The following is a 9586-nucleotide window of genomic DNA, read 5'->3' as shown; positions in this document are numbered from 1 at the left end:
ACGGACGGACGGACAGACAGTCACCGCTTAATCGATTTCTCTTTTCATTCTGATCATTTATGTATACATTTGTCTATATCTATCTCGATTCGTTTTGCCTGTTACAAACAACCGTTATGTGAACAAAGTTATAATACCCTTGTGCACAAGTGCGCTCGGGTATAAAAATTCCAAAAATTAGTGGTAAGCCTTATCGACTTAAAGTTGAACTTTATTATACTAAAATTTAACGAATTTTTTTAACAAATTTTACGGGGTAAACATCTCGAGAAAATTATACTCCAAATTTGTGATGTTACTATAACGATACTATTTCAGGGAAAAAAGTGTTGAAAAAAATTTGCAAAATTACTTTTATCCTGTATTTGGCTTTCATAAATATGGTCACCGTAAATATATGTATTGTCAATGGAGACAGCTGTTATCTTGATAAACACTGCCTGCCTGTTAACTTGACAACCAGATTTTCATTTGCAGAAAATTTAGTGGAGGTTGATTTTTAGTATGATAGCAAAATTGAGCTGTTTTCGATTGGATTATACAAGACTGCGAAATCTAATTTTTACCCTTTCCAATAATTAAGTTATTTTTTTAAATATCTAGGTATATTAAATTAAAATAAATCTTTGGTTCTTTTCCAGCACGTCGAGAGTTACATGTTAGAACTTTTACCAATGTGCATGAAAAGCCACAAATCAATTTCCACCCTGGAACCTACTACCAGCTACTTTTATTAACCAGCTTTTGACTTATCCAAAGCAAAACACTCCTCCTTTACTATACAGAAATACTTTTCTTGAGATAAAACATGAGTTGAGTACCAAAGGTTGGAGATTTTTATACACAGATGGCTCCCAGGATGAATACAATACGTCCTTTGCAGTAGTTTCAGAAAAAGGGGCACTCATCAAATCCGGACTTCTGTTCGCCCACAGCTCTATCTTAGCCCTCGAAGCGCTGGCGATTAGCGTAGCTATCGACTACGCAACCACAGTTAAAGGTAAACACATAATTTGCACGGATAGCAAGGCCTCTATAAATGCCCTACAAAACACAAGAAATAATGAACCATTGATAGAAAAAACACGGTCCATGCTTATTAAATGCAAATCAAGAATCAAAATAATGTGGGTTCCAGGACATTGCGGAATAAGTGGCAACGAACTTGCAGATGAAGCAGCAAAAAACATTAGCAAATCCCCGAGCATATACTTTGACATCGGCATCAAATCTGACATCGTCCGGAAAGTCAAATCGCTTATGAAAGTAAAAACGGAGAACAAATGGGCAACGTATCGACATGCTTACACTCACGTCAACCCAAATCGGAGTAGGCCCACTATCCCACAGGGAGCTACAATACAACAACTAAAGATATTTACAAGATGCCGGCTAGGACACACGAAAATCACTCACGAACATCTATTAACTGGAAAGATACCACCAACTTGCACCAGATGCAACTGTACATTGTCCATTAATCACATTTTAGACCAATGTCCAAAATTTTCTATTGCTAGGAATAATATTTTTCAAAATAATACGCCAACAAATTTATTAAAAAGTTTTTCTATCGAAAATGTAAAAGCAGTTTACAACTTTATATACCAAAACAATCTTTTATATCAAATCTAATAAACATACATACATACGTTTTTAGAATTGTAGCTAGGGATATTTTATATAATACTAGTATAAAAAATCCTTTAGTTTAAGTTCAGGCCGATAGCCTTTGTCGCTAGCGCCTCTGCAATGTAATATAATTATTTATAATTATATTTCTTTTAAAAATAAATAAAAATAATACAATTTTTACTTACAATAGTTTTTGTAATAATACTCATAGAGAGTTTACGAAGTTAACGCTAGCAATGCACGGTAATACTAAGAAAAATTATGAAAGTTATCTTCTCGAAAAAATTTCGTGATGAAATTTTTTATTATTTTTTGGCAGCGTGGTAGCTATACGTACCCAAATCGCTGATTAGTTTTTTAAGGGGGAAAACCGCAAAAGCGTGTGTTATTATTTTTAACCGACTTCACAAAAAGGATGAAGGTTATCAATTCGTCGGAATATTTATTTATTTACTTATTTTTTTTTATGTGTGTTATCGCATAACTTTGGACCACGTTAACCGATTTCTATAATTCTCTTTTTAAAGGAAATATGTTACCTCAGAGGTAGTCCCATTATAATTTGGTTTAAACCCGATCGTTGGATCATGAAGAGATTTACGATAATCTTAAACTTTTAAATGAGAATTGAAGTCAGTCTTGTTTTTTTGCTTAAATATTACTTGTTGGTTATGTACTTGGATGTGAAATAACACATTTTCTAAAAAATTTTAAGCAAATTTGCGCTTCAATGCAGCGACCATACTTATTTTAAGTCTTCTTAGTCGAATCAAAAGTTTACATCATTAAATTGAAAATTGAACAGTGTATACGCCTTTTAAATACAATGATTGTGTACAATTTAGAAATAATAATATTCTGAACGAAATTTTTAGAAAATTTCATCGCTGCTTCAAAACTTGAAAAGGAGGACAAGGAGGACATTTTTGCTCAAAAGGAGGACAGAGAAGGACAAAATTTTTGAGGAGGGCAAATCACGTTTGAGGAGGACAATCTTCCTCAAAGGAGGACGGTTCGCCAGCTTACGTTACTTTCGGTATAGCGCTGAGTCAAATTACCGACCGACAAATGGAGAATAACTATTTATTGGACGCGATTTCGATTCGTGGCTCCACTAGTAAATCAAGGTCAAAATCTCAAAGGGCTAATTTCTCAATGTTTTAATAAGCACTATAAATAACAAAACTTTTAAGAATCCTAAGTTTTATCAAAGATTGTGTGATTGATAATATTTACAAATAACAGCATTTCTCAATGCGATATAAAAAAAGAAATACTCACATTATAGTATATGCTTTTTGATGGAGTCTCTCCCGTCTCCAGAATATTGTCATAATTTCGGTGATCTATAAGTAGAATTCCACCTGGCTTAAGACATTTTTGAAAATTTTGAATGGCCTGCTTATGTTCGCGTTGATCACCGCTATTATCCATTAGATGGGCGAATGAATTTCCTAAGCAAATAACAGCGTCAAACCCATCTCCAACAATTGGTTGTATATCCTCGTACAACGTCAACCAGTTAGCTTCTTCTATAACTGTTAAAGTAATCAGTAGTAGTATTTTGAAGATCTTAAAATGTACTACTTACTCCACCGATCGAATGCTGGTTCTTTTCGCCTGTTCCAACGTTCCTTCAAAGCGTATTTCAGCATTTTGTCTGAGGCATCCACCGAGACCACATCATAGCCTTCCTCCAGTAGCATAATAGAATCAACGCTACATACATACATATGTATAGGGTGAAGAAAAACGTGAATAAGTACTTTAGCGTGCATATGTATGTATGTAAGTGCATATGTATAAGTTTTTTGTAAACCAAACGTATTTCGCAAAAGATTGAGTTTCTTTTTGTTTTATTTACAGTTTTTGATGCGTATACATAACGCTCGGATCTGTACCCTTTTTCGCAGTATAGGCCTGTATGCAGCTCTCAAGAAAAGCAAAAACTCCATATAAAATCACGTACAAGAAATGGCTAAGAAATTTTCTTGAGTCAAATTTCCTTAAGGCAGTACGCAGTTCTTAAGAAATTTACTACGCTTTCTACTATGGTTTTCTAAAGTTTTTTGTGAAAAAAGAGCACAAGGCAGCCCAGGTTTGCAACAGAAATATATGCCCGTCCATTATTTCTGGAGGAAAGAGTGAGGCAACAGGCTGTGAAGTATCAAAAATGTCAAAATTCCTTAGACACACACACGAAATAATGGCAAAATTTTCTTGACCGTTTTCTTGAGAGCTGCATACAGCCCATATAATACTTTTTTTTACTTTTGTTATTATAAAATTTTTTAAAAGCATTTGTTCTTAAAATGAAATTATATTCAGGATTTAATCGGCAAAGAATTGGCCGATGCCATAATCAAATAACTAAATAAGAATACTTCATTTAAGAATCGGCCAAAGAACTTATCGAGAATAGTATCTTTTAAAACTAGAATATTGTTGTTGTGCACCTTTAATTTTTGTAGAAAGTGAGAAATTTGGATATACATACATGGCTTCTTATAGACACACCATTTTGTCTAGGGGTTTACAGCGGTACACAAACTACCCGAAATTCCTTTATTTTATTGGAAAACTGTTTCAAAAATACTGTACTATAAAAATGGTTTTATTTTTAAATTGAGATACAGCGAAACGGGGTTTTTCGCAGTAATATGCAGTTTTTGGTTCGAAGAAAGATACGAGCGTTATGTATACATCTTTGGTTTCGGTAGGGCTTAGCATGTGTATTGCAGCAGAAAATGTTGAATTTCATTAGAAGCACCCCGTGTTGACTTGCTATTGCAAATGGTTGCATAGATCTAGGCATATTAAGAGTAAAAGGAAATGCCGTACAAATGAATTTGACTTTCTATTATGCAAACTCCGAGAATGCATACGGCTATGTACCTATATGTGTACATACTTAAGTTTGTATGTACATATCGCACGTTTAATAATATAGAGATTTAGCTCAAAATTTGCGTTTTTGGAGATTTCATCACACAAGCATGCGTATGAACAAAATGCAACACCGCATATCAAGATAATGCAAAACCGCGTATGTGAGGTTGTATAAATTATTTTCTAGATATGTAGTACAAACACTCATATTTCAAAATGGTTCTCTTTTTTATAAAACAATCGCATTTCTGGCTAGTATATTTCAGGACGAATGGATAAAGATTCAGCCAAGAGCTTGTGTGAGCAAATCCAATTTTTGGAAGCAAATGCCAGTTACGCATTTTTGCAGAATGACGATACGCGGTTTTGTACTTTAAACGACGATAAGTAGAATATGTTCAGTCTAACAGATAACCAAACTTCCCAAATATGGGGAAGATATGTGTCTTTCCATCTGTTATTTTGTATACCAACTGTATGAACTGATAAAACTTTGATTGCGTTTCCCACAAAATTGAAATTTTGAAATACTTCGTTATAATATTAAACGTGCGATATGTATGCATGTATGTATATATATAAAGCATAGTTCACTCAAAATCGGTACGCATGAAATGGGTTATATCTTTTAAACAGGTTTTCAGAAAAAAATATTTAATATATTAAAATAAAGGCAAGTATTCCGCTATAGATAGATGTTTGCGAAAGATTCATATTTTGCTTGGATAAATAAACAAGTAAGAAAGTCTAAGTTCGGGCGGAGCCGAACATTAAATACCCGGCGCAATTATTAAATATATGTTTTCCACCTTTCCGAAAGCTACCGCTACACGATAAGCCGGGGTGTATAAATTTTAAGTAAATTAGCGTCCTTAAATTTCGAAATATTGCAGTTTCAAGCATTTCTGAAATATACCGTTATATGAAAAGCGGTCGTAATTTTAGTCCGATTTCAATAATTTTCAACGCTTTGCTTTTATGTGGCAAGCACAATAACCATACCGAGTTTGGTTCAAATTGCTAGAACGGTTAGCGAGATACATATATGTGATCATAAGTGGGCGGTGCCACGCCCATTTTCCAAAATTGTATCATAAGCGTATTTCTTGGTAAAAAATTGTTGCAACCATCAATTTTGAATAAATTAGCTTTAATATTTACTGATTTATCGAGGATTTCGTATTTTTCTAAATTACCGTTATATGGGATGTGGGCGTGGTTATTGTCCGATTTTAAAAATTTTCGGCCATTTGGTATGTTGTAGCAGGACCAACAACTGTGCCAAGTTTGGAAGAAATTGGTGCAGCGGTTACCAAGATATACACATGTAACCATAAGTAGGCGTGGCTACGCCCATTTGCCAAAATTTTTTAATATTCTTATTTTTCGTCTAAAACTCATTGTAAATATCAATTTTGAGTGAATTATCTTCAGTAGTTACTAAAATATCGCACTTTTCGTATTTCTGAAAATTACCGTTATATGGGAGGTAGGCGTGGTTATTGTCCGATTTCGCCCATTTTCAATACCATCCGTCCTATGCCCAAAAGAAGTCCACGTACCAAGTTTCGTTAAGATATCTCAATTTTTACTCGAGTTATCGTGTGCACAGACGGACGGACGGACGGACGGACGGACGGACGGACAGACAGTCACCGCTTAATCGATTTCTCTTTTCATTCTGATCATTTATGTATACATTTGTCTATATCTATCTCGATTCGTTTTGCCTGTTACAAACAACCGTTATGTGAACAAAGTTATAATACCCTTCTGCACAAGAGCGCTCGGGTATAAAAATTTTCTCTACACCCGTCCTAGAGTATTCCGCTATAGATAGATGTTTGCGAAAGATTCATATTTTGCTTGGATAAATAAAAAATTTTCTCTACACCCGTCCTAGAATCTTGAGTAATACACTTGTTCCACTAAACTATCTTTAGTTAACGTTTTTTTCATAGTTCGCGTATCTCTACTAATTTTGTTTTGAGTAAATACCGTGTATTTTTCGATTTGACGTAAATAGGACATATTCGTAAATTGATGACTTCCAGAACTTTATTCACATCTGTGGCTTCAAACCGATTTAAAGTTACTTTACTGACGGTCTAAAATGATACAATGGCTTAACACTATGCGAAAGCGCAGCATATTTTTGGGGTCATTTTGATCGAGTTTTAATGAGACTGTTTCCATTCTCTCGTCATTTCATATCCCTTTGACAACTGTGTTAACTTCTATAAATTTAGTTTTAAGAGGATATCACCCTTTTTTCATTTTAGCTTAAAACTTTTAACGTGGGAGCTGACCGAAGTCAAGTTTTAAACATGTTTTTTGGTCATTATTGAAAAATACCACATTTGGTGGGAACATTGGGGTAGAGTAAATGGGTGCGGTTTTTATAAAATTTACTTAATCTAACATAATTTTGGTAAATAAATAAATAAATTAATACTCGATACGGCTTAAGTCTTGCCATAGCTTGCATTCGCTGAACTATGGATAAACGTTTTCCAATTCTCCCGCGCGATCTTCTGATAAGCCGTTTTTTTCTAATTGAGTTAAAGAGTCTAATTCTTAATTTGATGCGAAATATATTTTTTAATGATTAGCTTACTCCGTTAGTTTAAGCAGAAGAAATCCATTCATTGATTTTCGGAGGATAATTAAAAGTTTTTGGTAGATGTAGTTTTAATTTGATTTTTGACAAATCACCCTTTTTCACTTTGGAAATTCAGCCAGCCTCGCTGAAAGGCAGTTACGGTTACACGGCTATACTCAACCCATGAGCAACCCATGCGCGTACCAATCCAAGTGGAGCCCTGGGTCACGGCAGAAAGAGAGGGAGCTTCGGTGGGGCCACTCCGACTTATTCGGTTTAAGGGCTCACTGAAGTGTGCCACGTCTGTTCACCAGAAGGTGCGGCTGCAAGCGGGTGTCTGTCTTGGAGCAAGCGGCTCACTGTTGATATAGTGTATTTGGTTGCGATACCACCCCCGTCCCAGCAATGGGTTTTGCGCTTGGTTTGGGACCCGCCAAGTAAAAACCCCTTCCGGGGAAGAAGCGAAGAAATGCCTCAGATGAGACCGCCGGATGAGACGGGGAAGTGCCTCTGCCAGGCTGATTGATGTCCTCGTAAGAGCAAAAGCTCACATCATCCATGAAATGCGTTGGACTGGGCAAGGCAAGCAATGCCTGGGGCCTTGCGACGTATACTACAGCTGCCATGTAAAGAAGCGAAAATTCGGTGTTGGATTTACGGCGGGAGAGAGACTCCGTCGCCGAGTATCCCCAGTTCACCCCAGTAGACAAGCGTCCGCATCAAAGTGATATTCTTCAACATCTCGCTCATCTGCGCCCATGCCCCGACGGAAGAGAAGGAAGAGGTATAGAGTTCACGTACGAGCGCTGCCCCGCCAGGACATAAAATCGTTATTGGCGACTTCAATGCCAGCGTGAGCAAGGAAGGGATCTTTGGAACCACCTTCGGAAAATTCAGAATCCACGACGAAAAGTCCAACAACGGACTGGGGCTGATCGACTTCGCCGGAGCCATGGAGGACTAGGTTCAAGCATAAAAATATTCATCAAGCTACGTGGCTGTCTCCGGATCAAAAAACGAGAAACAAAATCGATCATGTTGTGATAAACGGAAGCCACGCTTCCAGTGTTTTAAACGTGCATTCATTCCGAGGGCCAAACATAGACTCGGACCACTATCTTGTTGCAGCCAAGATACGCACCCGCCTCTGTGCAGCAAAAAATGTGCGCCAGATATGCAAGGAAAGCTTAACGTCAAAAAGCTGCAATCACAACAGACAGCCAATTCATTCGCTACACGACTCTCACACCTCCTCTCAGAGAGAGTTCTCTCTACATCTACATATGTGAGCAGTGGAACCACATTTCCCGCTCATTAAGTACCGCCGAAGAAGATGTCGGGTTTCAGCAAGCTGAAACAACGACTGATACCATGAGGAGTGTCAGGAGGCTGCAGAGAAGAAAGATGCGATCGGGCGCAACGCGCGCAATGTGGGACCGCTATAGGGATCTCAAGAGGGAAGCGAGACATATTTGCTGCAATAAAAAGAGAGAGGCCGAATACGGAAGGTTTCAATACCAGAAAGTACTCCGGTAAGAACAACAATGGCGACCTAGTTACAGATGTTCAGAACGTACTTAAATTATGGAGGGAATATTTCTCCACCCTACTAATTGGTAGCAGCATGGAAAGTTGAGGAGAAGAAGGACCCGAGCCCGCAGTCGATGAAGTAGAAGTCGATGCTCCTCCGCCTGAATATGACGATGTACGGATAGCAATAACGCGGTTAAAAAACAACAAAACTGCTGGAGCTGACAGCCTGCCAGCTGAGCTATGCAAGCGAGGCGAGGAGTTTATAAGGTGCATGCATGAACTCTCATGCAGAATATGATCAGACGAACGCATGCCCGGCGACTGGAATTTAGGTACGTTTTGCCCAATCCACAAGAAGGCGACCCCGCCATTCGCGGCAACTACCGCGGGATCAGCCTTCTAAGCATAGGTTACAAGGTCGTATCGAGCGTATTGTGTGAAAGACTGAAGCCCACCGTCAATGAACTGAGCAGGCCTTATCAGTGTGGCTTTAGGATTGGAAAAACTACTATAGAGCCAGTGTTGCCAGGTCTTCGGCATGAGAAAACGTCCCTTTTGGTCTGAAAAAACTTCATGTCCTACCCGAAAACGTCTTTTTCAAATGTATGCACAAAGAATTGTTCTTATTAAACTTTTTACAACACTTTTATCAACTTGCAATGTTGTGTGTCCAGAAACTTTCAATGTTGTAGATCCAGAAACTTTCAATGTTGTGTGTCCGACACCATAAAGCTTTGCTTTGAAATGTTCCTATAACAAAGCATAGTGCATAGGGCGACATCTGTAGTGAATAGGGCGAGGTAGATGACATCTAGATGTCGCCCTATGTACTACGTTTGCTACAGCGGAAATAGACGACACGCCATTTCTTTAAATAAAATTAATTGGTGCTCGTTTGTATGTACATACATATGTAAATGCATGTGT

At 37.5% G+C, this 9586-nt stretch overlaps 1 protein-coding gene across 1 annotated transcript in view; it reads right to left on the bottom strand.

Moving 5' to 3' along the window:
* The window catches only part of Gnmt (Glycine N-methyltransferase), a 148013-nt gene that overhangs the window by 61955 nt on the left and 76472 nt on the right, over positions 1-9586 (bottom strand). Inside the window, exons 2-3 of the mRNA XM_017634978.1 lie at positions 3227-3354; positions 2917-3173 (exon numbers count right to left, since the gene is read on the bottom strand). Coding sequence (XP_017490467.1) covers positions 2917-3173; positions 3227-3354 — 385 coding nt within the window. The remainder of the gene's footprint in view (positions 1-2916; positions 3174-3226; positions 3355-9586) is intronic.

This window comes from Rhagoletis zephyria, unplaced genomic scaffold, assembly GCF_001687245.7.
Source record: "Rhagoletis zephyria isolate East Lansing unplaced genomic scaffold, Rhagoletis_zephyria_1.1 Rzeph_scaffold_00118, whole genome shotgun sequence".
Taxonomy (NCBI): domain Eukaryota; kingdom Metazoa; phylum Arthropoda; class Insecta; order Diptera; family Tephritidae; genus Rhagoletis; species Rhagoletis zephyria.
The sequence above is the reverse complement of the archived record's forward strand: the minus strand, read 5'-3'. Positions and strand labels throughout refer to the sequence as shown.